General features: G+C 41.3%; 1 protein-coding gene and 3 long non-coding RNA genes across 6 annotated transcripts in view; 2 read left to right on the top strand and 2 right to left on the bottom strand.

Annotated features, from left to right (window-relative positions):
• Nucleotides 1-201: 201 nt before the first annotated feature.
• On the top strand, nucleotides 202-875 carry LOC132882883 (uncharacterized). The gene is made up of 2 exons (XR_009654257.1): nucleotides 202-351; nucleotides 502-875. It is a non-coding gene; the product is annotated as an uncharacterized LOC132882883 (long non-coding RNA).
• An 11,218-nt stretch (nucleotides 876-12,093) lies between these two features.
• Nucleotides 12,094-13,854, bottom strand: LOC132882882 (uncharacterized). The gene is made up of 2 exons (XR_009654256.1): nucleotides 13,661-13,854; nucleotides 12,094-12,257 (listed from the first exon to the last, which is right to left on the bottom strand). It is a non-coding gene; the product is annotated as an uncharacterized LOC132882882 (long non-coding RNA).
• A 390-nt stretch (nucleotides 13,855-14,244) lies between these two features.
• LOC132883503 (uncharacterized) overlaps nucleotides 14,245-18,604 on the bottom strand; it is a 28,816-nt gene continuing 24,456 nt past the window's right edge. Inside the window, exon 2 of the long non-coding RNA XR_009654338.1 lies at nucleotides 14,245-17,517. This is a non-coding gene — a long non-coding RNA (uncharacterized LOC132883503). The remainder of the gene's footprint in view (nucleotides 17,518-18,604) is intronic.
• The window catches only part of LOC132883502 (signaling lymphocytic activation molecule-like), a 29,761-nt gene continuing 26,317 nt past the window's right edge, over nucleotides 15,161-18,604 (top strand). For 2 of the 3 annotated variants that reach the window (XM_060917210.1, XM_060917209.1), the window contains exon 1: nucleotides 15,163-15,344. In XM_060917210.1, coding sequence (XP_060773193.1) covers nucleotides 15,269-15,344 — 76 coding nt within the window. In that variant the 5' untranslated portion in view covers nucleotides 15,163-15,268. Of the gene's footprint in view, nucleotides 15,345-18,604 lie in introns of all 3 variants that reach the window. The other variant, XR_009654337.1, reaches the window with a different exon arrangement.

The raw sequence follows: 18,604 nt of genomic DNA, 5'->3' as shown, positions 1-18,604 counted from the left end.
TCGCCCAGCCATATCGTCTTATGTCTGTATCATATCGAGAAAATAATTTATATAATTGAATATATCATTAGCTTCACAGAACAAACTGATCGTTCCCGTTCACTGCTTCCTGCCCTGATATCTGTTGGACTTCTGGGGTTATTAATCATAATATTAGCATTTGTGTGGATTTGGCTGAAAAATAAAAAGCAAAAAGGTAAGTAACGCATCTTTCTGTTCATGTGTTCATTTTTTACATTTGATGTGTTTCATACAATTTAAATCACATTTGTGTCTTTAGTGTCTGAAACTGAGGAACTGACTTACACTGATGTGAAAATTTCAGCTCACAGTGAAGAGAGAGTTAAAGAGGTAAATATCTAAATAAAACTTCTGAAATTGATCATGATGTGGAATACTTTAGAGAATTTGGTTTAAAAAAAAAAAGTCACATTAGTTCCACAGGAGTGATGACGTCTCACCCTGATTCCGATACTGAAATATACTGTTGTGTCTCTGCAGGAAGAAAACTCGAGAATAACGCCTGTTGAAGCAGAGCCTGACTCAGTGGTGTATTCACATGTGAAGTGATCCATATAATTCATCACATCACAATATCCTTTTAATTATTTTCACGAGTTGTGCTGAGGAATCCTGTAGGGTTGGGGCATGTCTTCAGGCATCAGTGTTTAATAGTCTATTAGTGTAATATTTGCATGCTGTCATTATATAATCATGACCAGCTAAAAACCAAGTGTCAGAAAGGCAAGCTCATCAGAAAATGTTTCAGGGTATTTATAACCGGAAGAGACCGAAGCTGCAGAGAGCTTGTATTATCAGTCAGAGAGAATGCAGTGTTTGCAGTTTCTCCTGCAATAAAAATGGAAACATGTAAATTCCTGCTTTTGTGATTTTTTTTCTATTTTTTTTTTAATGGCCTTTTAAAAGGTTTTGCTTCTGCCCAGTTTGGGATTGAATAATTAAATTAAACATCCGGTTAGAAACCTGATGATCATTCTTGAACAGTGGAGTAACTAGTCCATGCTTAAGGCTTGATAGAAATTCTCCTTGTTGTAGCGACGTATTAATAGTTTTAGTAATGGGAGATGACAACTTGCTAATACATTTCTTTAGGAGTGTAGATGGTAGTGGGTCCAAAGAACAAGACTTAGATGGCGATCCCATGATAATATTTGTGACAGCATTAATGGACAGATACAAACTAGGTTCAGTATTAAACACAGAAAGGTCATACATCAGCACTGTGTACATGAGATCAGTAACACATTGCCGACAAAGCACATGATACGTGAATTCGACAAAAAATAAAAGAAACTAAATGTAGAGTAATTTAAGGGCCACTAGATGTCAGTGTTTATTACTGATAGACTGTCAGCTTTTCATTGTGTGAATCATTGGGAGTTTCCACAGCTTTACCTCAGAGCTAAATACATTTGTTTCTGGAATTAATAAGCAGCATTTGACTTTTTCTTCAGTTATACATATTATTTCAAATATCCTCCTGTAGCTCTGGGACTGAGTTCTCTGTTGTGTTCGCGCTCAGCACGATTCTGTAGTTCCCAGCATGCTTTTCACCATCATGCCTTTGGGCAGTTTTGTGATTATTTGTGGTCTGTGCATCGTGAGAATTATCAGTTCTACAGTATGAAGTTTCTCTTCAGTCAGAAGATTTGTTTTTGGTGAAGTTTTTTTTTTTAACACTGTGTGTTGCGAGTCTCTTCAAGTTATCACTTTTTAAGATAGCATGAAGTTTTGACCATTTGAGGATATTAGTGTATAATCTACAGTCATTTATCTGAACCTGTTTTGAAAAGTTGACAAATTATAACTCAACATGTTGTGCTTTATAATTAGGTTCAAATGTAATTGTTAGTGACCAACAGTAATTCTGTGTTGCATGGTGATTATAGTAATTATGCTATTTTAATGACGCACTTCTGACCACTGAAAAAAACAACTCACTGTGTTATTGTTATAGCACAATGTGTAACAAGGAAATGGGACATACAAATGATCATGGAAACAGCTTCATGCTTTTTAACTGAAAAATCTATGCTGAGTTGTAATTTTATGATTCAAGTTCACACTTGTATGATGTCATTGATAATTACTGCTGAGTTCTGATGGAAAGTCTCAAGGTATGTGATGCTTACACATACCTCACCTGGTGGCCTTAGGGTCATGCTGGTCTGCTGTGAACAGTCAAATTGACCAGTGATAAATTAATATAGTGTGATGGCAAGCTCAACGCAGTGTTGGACTCTGACAGCTACCTCCTGCACAGGGTGGATGACCTGGTTGACAGGCTAAGGAGGGCCCACTTCATTTCAACCCTTGACCTCACCAAGGGCTACTGGCAGGTGGCCCAGATACCCCGGGCCCATCCAAAGACTACTTCCACCACCACATTAGGTGACTGGCAGTATCGGGTCCTCCCCTTCGGCTGCCATGGGGCGCCTGCAACATTCCAGCTTCTCATGAACATTGTCCTGTGCCCACAACGTGACTTCACCACTGCCTATCTGGATGATGTCATCATCCATTGTTCCACCTGGACTTACCACCTGCACCATCTCAAATCCATCCTGGGGGAGTGTAACAGTTTCTGATGTGGGTGGAGCACAAAATTACGGCAGGCAAGAGTTGATGTTTACACACCCACACTTTATTGAGCTTTCTTTCGTTCTCTGCTCTCTCTCCTTTTATGCTCCATCCCTGTAACACACACACACACAATAATTGACAGCAGGTGGAATGACTTAGCCACTTAACTTCCCCGATCCCACCCTCCATTCACAGACTGCTGCTTGGCCATGCCCCTGCTGCCACAGGGAGCTACAAGAGGCTGGGCTCACTGCAACCCCCTGAATGTGCCATCTGGGACTGACCAAAGATAGAGGTCATGCAGAAGTACCCCCAGCCCACCTCCAAGGACCAGCTACATTCCTTCTTAGGGTTAGCTGGTTATTTTCAGAGATTCATGCCTCACTTCTCCTCTCTAGCCTCTCCTCAGACCTGACCAAGAAAGGGGAATCGGACAGGATAAGATGGACTAAACAAAGAGAGCAGGCATTGTGTGCCCTGAAGAAGGCCCTCACCACTGCCCCCCTTCTCCAAAACCTAGACTTTGACCTCCTCTTCATCATCCATATGGATGCCTCGGAGACATGCCTGGTTGCCATGCTCTCACACATCATAGAGGGCAAAGAACATGTTGTGCTGTACATCAGCCATAAGCTACTCCCCACTGAGAAGAACTGTGCAGCTGTGGAAAGAGCAGCCTTGGCCCTCAAAAGGGCCGTGCCCAAGCTAAGGAACTATTTGTCTGGTTGTCCTTTCACCCTGGTCACCGTCCATACCCCACTCCAGTGGATGGCAGCTGCTAAAGACACAAATGCTTGTGTTACTCACTAGTTCTTGCCTCCCCAGGACTTCTCTTTTCAGGTCCAACACAGAGCCAGGACCCAACACGGAAACGCTGGTGGCCTTTCGTCATCACCTCTCAGCGATGCACAAAGTGACCGTCTACCTGTTTCTGTAACTGATAATATTTTGCACAAGTTACCTGGTGAGATGGACAGTTGGAAGAAAAGGAAGGGCAAAGCAGAAATTGAGAGAATAAAGAAGAGAGAGGCTCTTGCTACAGACACAGCTAAATGCTAAAAAAATAAGCTAAATTTCCACCAGTAAGGGACCAGGCCACACAACATACCTTGCATGGCAACCTAAGTAGCTAATAACAGTGTGACAGCAGCCCACAGGCTACACAGTTTGCACATCTTGCGTCTCCAAGAATGCATAGCAAAGAGTGTGGCTAGAGATCATATGACATCAAAAGCAATATGTTTCAATGAGTTAAAAAAAAAAAAAGTAAACTTAGATGATGGATTTGCCAGAACTCTGTCATGCCACAAAAGGTCGAGAAAGTTCACACACTGAACAGCAAAACAGACGACAATAGCATAAGTATAATCCATCCATGAATGTAGTGCAGTAACCTGTGTGACAAGCAATGACAAAGCTAATTAGCACCATCTGTCTGTACACTATAAAATAAGTTAAAACAATAATGTATTAAGGTAGCCTACTGTTACACTACCTATTTATAGTATGAAGATGGAGTCATTTCACCTCTTTCCTGATCTTTATATTTGGCTTACATTGCATTTTCTTGTTGTATTGATACTGTGTGATTTTTACATTTTTTTTTTTATTGTTGTTTTTGTATGGACTTGAAAACTAGTGACCACTTTGTGGAAGCTAAGGAGATCCAAAGAAGAATAAAGACTAAAGAAGGAATGGCTGAAGTTTTAAGAAAACATTTTGCACAATATTAAAATCTGGCAAATTAGCATGATCATAACATGTAAAATGTTGTTTCTCAGAAATAGCTATTGCACACCTTGAAAACCTTGATATTTTCTCTCTGCAGAGTTCTGCATCTGCTGGCCATGACTTGACAGAAATATATACCATTTATTTATGTATTTAATCATGTTTTAGTTTTAAAGCCCTACACAGTCCCAGTAACCTGTGAAATTGGGTGCATTTGTATTCAGGTTACGGTCACGATAACAAGAGAGGCAGACATTGCAATAGGCCAGTGACGGGTAGGATCATGTAAAGTCCCATCTGTATCCCAGCACTTTTTAAACCAAAACGATGCCCATGGTTAGCCTACAAAATTAGAGGTTTGTGTGAGCAGTGTGGCCTGGGATGGAGTCAAATTCCCAGTCAGAATCATTGTTCCAGTTCGCCTCGGTGACCCTACCAAAGTTTACTCCTATTAATGAACTTTCCATCACCTTTTATTCTATCATTAATCTTTGCAGCTAAGATATTTTTACTTCTTGAGCTTGCGGTTTATCTGGTTTTCCAGTGTGGAAGCGGCTTTCAGGTAAATCACACCAGATCACAAACCTCTTTTCAAGTAGTATTTCTGTCACAGCTCTAAAGGAAGTGGTGAGCAGCAAGTGGCCAAATGTGTGAAAGAAATAAAAAGGTGTAAAAAGATGCTGACAAGGTTCACATTCACGTGTTTTCATTTGTTGGAGATTGTGATGTAGAATGCTGTGTGCGAGGTGTAGATGGAGCTTCACCTCCGTGTGATGTAGTGCTACAGACTAAAGTCAAACAGGAAAAGTTTTGGAATCATTTGTAATAAATAAGGTTTGACACAAATGAACGTGCCATTACTTTTGCATGCATGTTCTCAAAAGAAAACCTCTGTGTGCACAGGGTCTCATGCATCTCTGTCTCACTGCAACTCATAATAGAACCTGTGGCTAGCTGTATGTAGGGCAGTCTACTGGTGTGTGAATGCGGTTTGTGCTGTTTGGCTGAACACACGAACAAGGTTTGTGTGTGAAAGTGTGTATGGTGTGTGGACTGCTTCTTCCCACACGCATCAAACTATCACTTTACAAGTAGAACACACCACTGAGGTGAAGACACACAGAAATAAAACTGTCTGCTGCATGTTAGCATAAAAAAGCATAACCACCACACAGAGCATTTCTAACCTCCAGAAAACAATTCAAATTATGTTTCCTATCGTGTTGCTGAGTAACGTGTTGCCATAACAGCCGTCCCCATGCATCAGTTAAAATGCTTTAGATTAAATATTTAATGCATTCTGATCTCCAGATGAACATACAGGCACAACTAACAAAGGAAGGCCTGAGAACAAACACACCGAGTCGTTCACGAACAAAAGGCAGTTATGTGATCAGTAATTACAGACCAGCTGCTGTTCAGTTCAGACATCTGGTTTGTGGGGCATCTGGGCTTCATCCTGCATTAAACATGTTCTAGAAGCTCAAAGGAGTCTGAGTTTAAAAAGGTTAGATAGAGCAGTGATCTGGAAAGGATGTGTGACGTACAGGCAGATAAATTACAATCATTTATTTATTTATTTATTTAAGGTCACAGATCAGCAGACCACAATAAAAAATAAACTGCAACATGATCCTTTATTTAACTGGACAGCTCTTATAACAAATTTTTGAAGTTGTCAAATTGAGAAGTCGAAAAAATTAATTCCAGTGTAATAATAATACATCATAAAGCAAAACACACTGCACACATTCAGGGTCTTACTCACGTGATTGTTCAACAGGAAACGAGACGAAGAGTTTACAAAGAGGGTCTTACAGTCAGAGAGACAGGAAATGGAAAAAACCACAACCCAAAATATCAAACAAGTCATGCACGAAGTCACATTTTTACGTGAGATTCTGATTATAAAAGATGAAAACATTCTTCAAGAAAAAATGGAAATACGAAACACTCAGAGATATAAATATGAATCTTAATTCTGAAACAGAATCATAATTCTGTATAAAATATGTACAAGGCTTGAGGAAATAAGAGACATTAGCCCTTGTGCATAGTTGTTGAAATAAAAGTATATATATCTGTGAATTTTCAGTTATATCACTGCAATCGGTCACTTCCTTTAGACTTCTCTCACACACACACACACACACACACACACACATATATATATATATATATATATATATATATATATATATATATATATATATATATATATATATATAGCGTGTATACACGAGCTGACCATCGAAACTTCCTGTTTACTCTGAAGTTCTGCACATGTGCCACTGAAACATCCCCAAAGGCTGCGTTAAACCATGGCTAAGTCGTGTTTGTCAGCTGCAGCTTCATGTGAAAGATGAGGTGCAAAACTGTTTTAAAAACGTACATGTAATTTTTAGGAACTGAATTTTATCTCGAGCTGATCGTATATAATGGACGTTACATTAAACTCACAGGAACAGCATTTTACTTTTTTACAACTCAGACTTTAAAGCATTTGGTGACATCAGAAAGATTTTAATATGGTGAACTTTTCTGGAAGGAGACATTTATGTCCTTGTGGTTTTTCAGTAGCTTGGAGGAAAAGAATCAACTTGAGGCAGTGACACTTTAAAAAAGTTGTTTCAACATATTTGAACTGTTTTTTTTTCCATTCATGCAATAACTTATGGTATGGAAGTGTTGTTTTCGACTGGTTATCCGGTATATCTTCGCTGTAATTAGGTCATGTTCCTGGAGAAGTTGTGCAAACTGAAAGCATGCAATCGATTGCCTTAACTTCAATTCCTTGGTTAGCTAATACCCCTGAAGATATTGTGTGTTGGGTTTTGAAAATGTTTTCTTCCCAGTTTGATCACATGCCAATTCCCACCCACCAGTCAGCTCTCTTGAATACAACAGCTACAAACCAGGAGGGTGAAGGCTAACGCATGCTTCAAGACACATGAAGCTAACCAAGCACATCCTTTCAAATTGCTACTTCTGCTGCATCACGGTGCTGCATAACATATTTAGAGGAAAGTGCCATCTGCTCTCTTCCACAAACATGAGCTCACAGACAGCCATGATTTTCCATTGTCTCTGTAATAGACGGGTGAGAGAGCTTAAGCCCCTCCCACTCAGAGCACAGCCATGTTTGCTGTCGTTTCTCAAGGATGTCTGGGACATCATCAGGATTTATACTGGCTCCAGGGAACTCTGTTCCCTCCCGTCCCCCACCTAATCAAACAGACTGATGTACATTAGGACAGGAGTCAGTATACCTGGAGTTGTCTGTGTAGGCAGATATAAAGCTGAAGGTTCTGTTTTACATTAATACTCTTGTTAAAGCAATCTTCTGCTTTCAGCTTGTTCTGACTTGTTCTTCCTGACACTCTGTGGTTTATAATGTTAAGTCTGAATGCCATCCACATTACAGTGCAGGAGATGAGATAAACTGATATTCTGGCTCTGAAACAGAACCTTCACAGATCCATTATGGAGTCTGAAGCTTGTCCATGTGATTTTGCACCATAAATCAATAACAAAGCAACTTTGTATGTAAGAAGCTCTCATCAGAAGAGGCTCAGCATGATGTGTACAGGAAGTTCAGGAGGGAATTGGGTAACTTCAGATTATATAAAATTTCAGTGTATTTTTTCTAAACAAGAAACTTTGTCATCTTTTTAGAACTTGTTTTATCGTTTCTGAAGACGTCTGCTGTGGTCCTTTCTCATTTCTGTTACACGGTTATTCCCTGCAGCTAAAATGTTGTGTCTGTAAACAGCTCTTCACACCCACATGGAAAACTAGTTTAGCGAGTGTTCTCTTTCTCTCGCCTTTTTTTTTTTTTAATAACGACATGAAAATTCTGTAAAATCCAGTCTTTATCATGAAGAGGGTTTTCAGCTCCTGATCATGCTTCCTGTTACTGTATAATTATATGAGAGAATGTGAAACAGACCATTGTTATAGTTTTTAATGGTGCTTTTGAGAATGAGCAGACTATTTAAATATTTCTTGTTTGCAAATACAAATGAGGATTAGAATCGTGTTCAACTGTTGGCCATTTGGGGAAGCAGTGACAGACAAGAAAACCACATCACTACCCTCATTCAACTGCAAAAACTGGTCAGATGTGTTTGCTGAATCATTAGAGGGTGTTATCACTCGGCACGAAAAGATTTTGCGTCGGAGTTTGTTTGAAGCGATTATTCCCGTTTTAAACAAGGCTCATTATGTCCATCCATCCGTTATCTGTAGCCGCTTATCCCGTAGAGGGTCGCAGGCAAGCTGGAGCCTATCCCAGCTGACTATGGGTGAGAGGTGGGGTACACCCTGGACAAGTCACCAGGTCATCACAGGGCTGACACACATACTACGTTTACATGCACATCCAAATCGAGCTACTGTCAGTAATTGAGCAAAGGGTCCCAGCGGGGATGCCAGAGAAATCCAATTCTACATGCACGTTTAAATCGAGCTATTGTTATGAGGTGCATTGTGCACCCGAGCCACAGGTGGCGCTAAGTGGCACTAATAAAGTGGGCGGCTAAGGTGAAGTGTCATGCCGACCGAAGCTGTTTTTTTTTTTTTTCGACCGAGGCTGTTGTGTTTCCCGCTTGTGGTCTCGTCACTTGTCACTTCCGGAAGGGGCAGTGCTGAAGTAAGTAGATCGAATACGTAGCCCGATAGGGTTTACATGCACTAAGTAGCTCGGCAAAAATCGCATAATCTAGGTCGCGTAGCTCGATTGCGAGAACTCAAGTTCGGTTCAATTTCAGCTTAGCTAAGGTGTTTACATGCCATTTAGAACTTCGATTTCAGACAAGCTACGGCAGAAATTCGATTTTCTCTATGTGCATGTAAACGCAGTGACGGAGACAAACAACCATTCACACTCACATTCACACCTACGGTCAATTTAGAGCCATCAATTAGCCTAACCTGCATGCCTTTGGGCTGTGGGGGAAACCGGAGCACCCAGAGGAAACTCTTGCAGACACGGGGAGAACATGCAAACTCCACACAGAAAGGCCCTCATTGGCCACCGGGCTCAAACCCAGGATCTTCTTGCTGTGAGGTGACAGTGCTAACCACTACACCACCGTGCCGCCAGGCTCATTATAATCTTTGGGTAAGTTGTTTGGTCATGTAACTCATTAACTTCTAATATGAAAGCAACAAGGGGCGGCACGGCGGTGTAGTGGTTAGCGCTGTTGCCTCACAGCAAGAAGGTCCGGGTTCGAGCCCCGTGACTGGCAAGGGCCTTTCTGTGCGGAGTTTGCATGTTCTCCCCGTGTCCGCGTGGGTTTCCTCCAGGTGCTCCGGTTTCCCCCACAGTCCAAAGACATGCAGGTTAGGTTAACTGGTGACTCTAAATTGACCGTAGGTGTGAATGTGAGTGTGAATGGTTGTCTGTGTCTATGTGTCAGCCCTGTGATGACCTGGCGACTTGTCCAGGGTGTACCCCGCCTTTCGCCCGTAGTCAGCTGGGATAGGCTCCCGCTTGCCTGCGACCCTGTAGAAGGATAAAGCGGCTAGAGATAATGAGATGAGATGAAAGCAACAAGCCCAGACACAAAAACCGAAAGTATGGAACTGATGGTGGGAAACAATCTCTCAACATGTTCCAGCTGGCTGTTTGGGAAAACAGGAAGCAGGTGAAAAGCATCAGTTATTATTTGTAACTGACTCATTCATCATTATCCCCAAACATCTGCTGGGGATTTCTGTTTCTGGATCATTTTCAGACATGATAACCTGACAGAGGTAGAGATAAACCTGTGATTGCTTTCTCGGTGGTATTAAATAAATTTTCAGGGTCTCGCACTCCTGCATGAAGAGAGAGCATGTTACAGGGCGTGGTCATGCAGGAGTGTGTTATCACAAACGGTGTAGTGTTTTTAACTGAAGTTAAATGCTTGCTCAGACATGCTCTCTCTCTCTCTCTGAGATCTTCTGTCTAGAACCTAAACCATGTGGTGATGTTGCTGGATTTAAAAAAAAAAAAAAAAAGGTTCTTTTTTGAAATTCATTAAAAACGAAAGATAAGCCGGCGGCACGGTGGTGTAGTGGTTAACACTGTCGCCTCACAGCAAGAAGGTCCGGGTTCGAGCCCCGTGACTGGCAAGGGCCTTTCTGTGTGGAGTTTGCATGTTCTCCCCGTGTCCCCGTGGGTTTCCTCCAGGTGCTCCGGTTTCCTCCACAGTCCAAAGACATGCAGGTTAAGTTAACCGGTAACTCTAAATTGACCATAGGTGTGAATGTGAGTGTGAATGGTTGTCTGTGTCTATGTGTCAGCCCTGTGATGACCTGGCGACTTGTCCAGGGTGTACCCCGCCTTTCACCCGTAGTCAGCTGGGATAGGCTCCAGCTTGCCTGCGACCCTGTAGAACAGGATAAAGTGGCTGGAGATAATGAGATGAGATGAAAGATAAACCACAAAAAACAGAGAAGTGAAATTTGTGCTGGAAAAAGAAACTCGGGGAAAAAAACAATGCAAGTTTTGGTCTTTGAAGGGAAGACGGATAAATGTAGAACAAATATCATTAAAGCACTGAATCATCAGGATACAGATTCAGGGCCTGAGTCACTAAAAGACTCCCTTTAGTCCTTCACCGTCCATACAATTCTCTCTCCATTACATTAGAGGCATTTAGCAGACACTCTTATCCAGAGTAACATACAATGAGCGTATGCGCGCGCACAACCTGGGGAGCAGTTGGGGGTTAAGTGCCTTGCTCAAGGGCATTCAGCCATGGATTTTTCTTGCCGATCCAGGGAATTGAACCAGCGACCCTTTGGGCTCATGTTGCCATCTCTAACCTTTATGCCATGGCTTCCCCAGCTAAATCTGCCCTCTAGTTTTGCTAACTAGTTTTCTCTGTAATATTCACCAACTATAGTATTGTGTTCCCCCGGCTATTCTGGTGCATGGTGGGTTTTTATTGCTTCCAGTCACACAGGCTTTTTAGATCTTAAAAGCATTTGATATGGTCATTATATTGATTTGTGGATAATGGGAAATGGAGGGATGGTGCATTAGGTTCTCCAGCACAATACAGGACTCACAGAGGAAATTAAAACTGCCTGCGAAGTCTCAAATACTCTCTGCATCTGATGTTGTTTTCACTGTTTCTCTGTTCTTACTGACCAAAGCATCAAAGTATTTATAATCTTCTCATCTGTACAACATCCAAATACCAATAATTATCCATTTCTATAAAAATTCTATCAAATACCAGCTTTAATACTGATGTCATAATGTACGCATCATTTGACTTGGACACTGTTGAATTAATTCACCTGATTCTTAGCTGATGAGAGACAAATCTACAGAACTGAGGTGTGATTTTACCTTTAACAAGCATCAGGTACTACAACGTTTAACATAAATACTGACAACTCTTCAGTGGCCCCATCTTTATAACACACAACCTCCAAAATCATTCAACTAAAAGAAAGGAAATAACAGAACAGTGACATTTGTCATGGTTGTTGCAGAAGTTTGTGGTTGGTTCTCAGTGTTCTTCTCTCTGTCTCACGCACACAGTAAAAGGGAAGTGGTGATGGACGACCAGACAGCAAAAATCATCAACTTTACATTTGTTTTTCCCTGTGAAGTTCTGGAAGTACCTCTGAAGTGATTGTGCTCATTCTACACCAAGTGTTAATGTGTTTATTGAGAACCAGTCGAATCATTGAGTATTTTTTTTGTCTAGAATCTCAGTACACTCGTTTTAAAACATCACATATAAAAATGACACATCATTCAGTCCATAAAGTTTTTTATTCAATATTTACAAGCATGATATTTCTGGTTATAAATACAGAGTGAAGTGAAATTGGCGTGTTACCCACATGTGATGTAACGTTTAGCTGAGGATGGACAAACGTCAGGATCGAGACAGGAGTCCAGTCCAGTGTTGAACTTCCTACAACAGGATTGATACAATAATTACTGACAATAATTAATGACAGTCAAATCAGAAAAAATACCATATGTTTATTAAAAATACAAATTTAAAAGTATATAATACACATCGTCACATGCTGTTTCACATAAAAACAGCAGCATGGTGGGTGGTGTCGTCATTACCACTTTTGCTTCACAGCAGGAAGGTTCTGGGTTTGAACCTCATGGCCGACAGGGGCCTTTCTGTGTGGAGTTTGCATGTTCTCCATGTATCTGTGTGGGTGTGCGCCGGTTTCCCCATGGTTTAAAGACATGCAGATTAGGTAAAAATACCCAGCCACTGGGCTTGCACAAGCTAGTGCATACTTAGTGCCGGTCCCAAGCCCAGAAAGACTGGGGGGAGCTGCATCTGGAAGGGCATCCAGTGTAAAAAAAAATCTACGCCAAAGCAAAGGGGTTGAAAATCAACTGGGGCCTTGCCCTGTCACAAACTATGTGATCTATGTGACAAATTAAATTAAAAACAAAAATAAAACCAAAAAACCTTCTGTTTGCTCAGTGCTTTATGAACAAGTTCAAACGATCTCAGTTATTAATGATCTGTTATTGCTGATTGATTTGATAAAGGATTCTCACATTGTTTAAATGAACTATACAGGAAAACCTCAAACATGCTTATTTTAATCTTTTCATCTCTGTGGTATGTTTTATCTGGGTCAGAGCTCTTGTGGATTCTTTTTATTTAGAGGTCTTCATGACAACAGTTTAGTCCAGGAAATACAGTCGGCAGGATAAAAACAGACATTTAGGTGACACTTCACTGGTGGTCTTATTTTTCTCATCAGTGTTTGATCTAACACACACACACACACACACCTGGAATAATCAGAATTCTTCCCAGTTTTCCATTCAAACACAGGAAACTCATAACTGCCCATTCATAATGGAGATGTGTATATCCATTATCTGTAGCCACTTATCCTGTACAGGGTCACAGGCAAGCTGGAGCCTATCCCAGCTGACTACGGGCGAGAGGCGGGGTACACCCTGGACAAGTCACCAGGTCATTGCAGGGCTGACACAGAGACAAACAACCATTCACACTCACATTCACACCTACGGTCAATTTAGAGCCACCAATTAGCCTAACCTGCATGCCTTTGGACTGTGGGGGAAACCAGAGCAGACACAGGGAGAACATGCAAACCACACAAAAAGGCCCTCGTCGGCTGCTGGGCTCGAACCCAGGACCTTCTTGCTGTGAAGCAACAGTGCTAACCACTACACCACCATGCCTAACTCATAACCAGTGTATTTTAAATGCAAATGATTTCTCACAAGATTTTGTTTAAAGATGCAAGTTGGAGTTTGATGCACAGCCTGATGTCTAGCTATCAGTCACAGAAAGCCCTGAACACTTACCTTCTTAAATCCACATTTACAGAATCCCTTCATTCCAGTATAAGTTTATCTGGACTTATCCTCAGCATCTGAAAATATCCATTAATTACACCTCAAAGTGACAACCAAAAACATCTCATCTCATTTCATTATCTCTAGCCGCTTTATCCTGTTCTACAGGGTCGCAGGCAAGCTGGAGCCTATCCCAGCTGACTACGGGCGAAAGGCGGGGTACACCCTGGACAAGTCGCCAGGTCATCACAGGGCTGACACATAGACACAGACAACCATTCACACTCACATTCACACCTATGGTCAATTTAGAGTCACCAGTTAACCTAACCTGCATGTCTTTGGACTGTGGGGGAAACCGGAGCACCCGGAGGAAACCCACGCGGACACGGGGAGAACATGCAAACTCCACACAGAAAGGCCCTTGCCAGCCCCGGGGCTCGAACCCAGGACCTTCTTGCTGTGAGGCGACAGCGCTAACCACTACACCACCGTGCCGCCCTAGACCAGTCATATAAATAAAAATTTATGGTGAAAGTAAGTGTAGGACTTTGAGCGGGTGGGCGGAGCACAGAAGTACGGCAGGCCAGAACTGAGTTTCAAAAAAACTCTTTATTTTCAGCTTTTTCACTCTTCCCAGTCACACAGACACGCACACACACATCAGTCGTCTGGATGGGGAGAGAGCTCCCTTCCTCTGCTCTCTCTCTCGTTATATAGGGCACAGTCACTGGGGAAGACACACAAACACAGGTTAACTGACATCATGTGCAGTGATTCTGCCACTTACCTTCCCTGACTCCGCCCTCTGGTCACAGACCAACACTTGACCACGCCCCTGCTGCCACATACCCCCACTGCCCGACTCAGGCTGTGGAGCCGTCTGGCCTGCAGCCGACTCCCCCCCCCTTGACGGGAGAGGAAGTCCGCCACGACCATCTGCACCCCCGGCCTGTGGCTCACCTTGAAGTTAAAGGGCTGGAGTGCCAGATACCAACGGGTGAGCCGCACATTAATAATAATAATAATAAATAATAATAACTTAGTTTTGTATAGCGCCTTTCAAGGTACCCAAGGTCGCTTTACAGGAGGAAATGGGGAGGGGGGGGGGGTCAGTTAGAGACCAAAGGCCTCAGTAAACATGTGTTTTTGAAAGACATCAGTGTGGGGGCATGGCGTATGTGGAGTGGTAGACTGTTCCAGAGAGTGGGGGCAGCTACACAAAAGGCTGTCCCCTATGGTCCGCAGCCTGGTACGGGGGATGGAGAGCTGGTCCTTGGTAGAGGACCGCAGGGACCTAGACTGGGAGTGGGGTTGGAGAAGGTCAGAGAGGTACTGTGGGGCAAGTGCATGGAGGGATTTGTAGGTGAGGAGCAGAATTTTGTATGAGATACATGATTTGACTGGGAGCCATGGTTCTGCATATATGCTTTAAATTGATGAATTATTTCTTCAGTTACAATGTTTAAGACCATTTTGACCTTTTTGGCCTTCCATAACACACCCATCAGCTCCCCCTCCCCCAACACATGCCGACTCTCTTCCAGCACTGAATTCTTCACAAACTGAAGTGAAGGACAGACAGCAGGAAAAATGGTGGACTGAAAAACCCAAATTATGGCTGAAAATGAAATTGTGGTGAATATTTTCCCAGGAAAAACTATTCTCTGGACTCTTCTTTTCCTGTTTTGCTGTAAGTCTCAGTCTTTTCTTCACAACAGTAGGAACTCTCTGTAAATAAACAGTCTGAGGAAGTAAGTTAGTCATGAAGAAGGTGAAAATGGATATTTAATAACCCTAGCACCCCTTAGCTCTGTAACACAAGCTTGATTCTAAGATTCATATCCTTGGTGTGTTGAATATATTTTCTTGAACTTGAGCAAGGCACCAAACTCCTCACTGCTCCTCAGGGTAAGCTGTAAGTCTCTCTGGATAAGGACATCTGCTAAAGGTCTAATGTACTGGAACTGCATGTGAACTGTGATACTCCAGTGATGGTGTGGAATCATTCCACTGAAAAACAGCTTTCATGGTATTTTACAGGACTGCAGTGTGCTTTTTTTCTGTTAGGAAAGAGGACAAAATGATTTTTTCTCCCTTGTCACTGGGCTGATTCTCTCCAAAACTCTCCACAGCTTAATATACCCTAAATTAATCTCTTACAATCTATTGCACATTTAGCTTGTATTTATTTCCATGGTAACCTGAATGCAGTTTACCTTTAAAAATGATTTTAGGAACACAGTTACCTTCAGGAATACTGCTGTACCTCAACTAATCATTTAAAGTTACATAATAAAGGTACAATAGCCTCACCCTACATTAGATTCTCAGAATATTTACAATAAAATTTGAATGAAGAAAAATTATGACTGAATAAACTCCTTTTTAAAATTTCTGAATCATAAACAATGCAAAGCAATTTACATTTTCGTGTGTATAAAACAAAAGTCAAAAATTGCTACAGAGGATTAATGTGGTAAATAGAATGTATTGCAGTTTCACAATATCTTTAAATTAATTTAGAAACTCTAAGAGAATTGGCTGAATAAGCCATTGATATATAATATAACCCCATGCTATCCAGTCCTTGGAAAAAAAAAAAAAATCTCCCAGCCTTACTTGCCCAGTTGGCAAGCAGCACCCAAAACATACTTGCCCAGAGCTTTATTTTATTTTGGAGAGGACCGAATGCAGTTGATTTGTAAATTTTTTGTAATATTTATTTATTTTTTATACAGGCGAGATATTTTTTATCTCGCCTCACAGCAAGAAGGTCCGGGTTCGAGCCCCGTGGCCAGCGAGGGCCTTTCTGTGCGGAGTTTGCATGTTCTCCCCATGTCCGCGTGGGTTTCCTCCGGGTGCTCCGGTTTCCCCCACAGTCCAAAGACATGCAGGTTAGGTTAACTGGTGACTCTAAATTGACCGTAGGTGTGAATGTGAGTGTGAATGGTTGTCTGTGTCTATGTGTCAGCCCTGTGATGACCTGGTGACTTGTCCAGGGTGTACCCCGCCTTTCGCCCGTAGTCAGCTGGGATAGGCTCCAGCTTGCCTGCGACCCTGTAGAACAGGATAAAGCGGCTACAGATAATGAGATGAGATTTTTTTATACAGTACCAGTCAAAAGTTTGGAAACACCTTCAAATTTGATGTTTTTTCTTTATTTTAATTAACTAAAATCAAATCAAGTTTATTTGTATAGCACTTTTAACAATAAACATTGTCGCAAAGCAGCTTTACAGAATTTGAGCGACTTAAAACATGAGCTAATTTTATCCCTAATCTATTCCCAATGAGCAAGCCTGTGGTGATGGTGGCAAGGAAAAACTCCCTCAGATGACATGAGGAAGAAACCTCGAGAGGAACCAGACTCAGAAGGGAACCCATCCTCATTTGGGCCCTCATTTGGGCAACAACAGACAGCCTGACTATAATATTAACAGTTTTAACAGGTATATCCCTCAACTGTCCTCATGGGGCCGTCCTTCACAGGAGCTGTGCGATAAAACTCCAACCAGACACAGGGCACCAGGATGGATCAAGCAGGTCCGAGTGGCAGAAGAGGCCAAAAAGACACTTCGTGTCTTAAAGTAATGACTGACTTATTTCTCTTTACTTTTTTGAGTGGTTCTTGACATAATATGGATTACTACAGTTGTCGAACAGGGCTATTTACTGTATTTTTATTATTTACTCTTTACTGGTTGATGGTGTCAAATGCATTAAGAAGGCAAGAAATTCCATTTTTGACAGACACACCTGTTAATTGAGAAGCATTCCAGGAGACGACCTCATGAAGCTGGTTCAGATAATGCCAAGAGTGTGCAAAGCTGTTCTCAAGGTAAATAGTGACGACTTTGAAGAATCTAAAAGATGAAACATGTTTTTTTAACACTTTTTTTGTTTACCATAAAATTCCATATGTTATTTCATAGTTTTGATGAGTTCATTATTGTTCTACAATGTAGGAAAAAAAATTAAAAACATCGAATTTGAAGGTGTTTCCAAACTTTTGACTGGTACTGTAGGTGAAGCAGCACAATTATGAATCCACAAAACCATAACACCAATATATGCAGACACATTCAGAAAGAAAGAAGTTCTCGTAGCAGAGGAATTAATAATTTAGGGTATATTAAGCTGTGGAGAGTTTTGAATGAGTATTATTATAATAATAATAATAATAATAATAATAATAATAGTAGTAGTAGTACTGGAGCTTTGTTTCTGTTATCAAAGGAACTCAGTCCTGTGCAAAATGTCACCATGGAACCAGAGTGTAGAAATGAACCTACAGTTCGAGAGAGTTCTACACAAACACACTGAACTTTACAACAGCTGCACACACGTGAAATGGAAATAAATCGACTCGGGCAGGAAAAACTATTTTGGAAAAAATTGTTATTGTCTGTTACACACTGATCAACCTGTGTGACTCAGCTGTGCCTTTGAATCGAGAATTAATGAAAAGGAAACTGAACATTAACTGTTTATTGAAATTATTATTACAAGGGTGATTATAGTTACTATATGACTACAGCTACAACTGGAATGTGCTGACCCTGTTAGTGTTTGTAATTATTGTACCATCCACTATTAGATAAAATTAAAATAAAATCCTACAATATTGTTTGAAACTCTAGAGCAAGACATTTTGTTATTTTACAAATAACACTTCAGATATTGTTTTAACAATAATAAGCATCACTGTATAAATTACAGAGTGCAGATAGCTGTGTAACTACATGCCGTTGGGGTTGATGAGACATGGAGGGGTGGGGATACCATCGAGCCCACAGTTTAGGTCCGAGCCCTTTGAGAGTAAATGCTTTGGCTTTTGCAACATTCTGTTCCCAAAAGCTGATGTTGGGAAAAAGTCTTTACACAAAGAAGGTTTTCTTGCTTCTGTAGTTTTTTTTTTTTTTTTAAACTGTTCTTCTGTGTCGGGACTTT

Source organism: Neoarius graeffei, chromosome 3 (assembly GCF_027579695.1).
Source record: "Neoarius graeffei isolate fNeoGra1 chromosome 3, fNeoGra1.pri, whole genome shotgun sequence".
NCBI lineage: Eukaryota > Metazoa > Chordata > Actinopteri > Siluriformes > Ariidae > Neoarius > Neoarius graeffei.
This window is presented reverse-complemented; position numbering and strand designations above follow the sequence as displayed.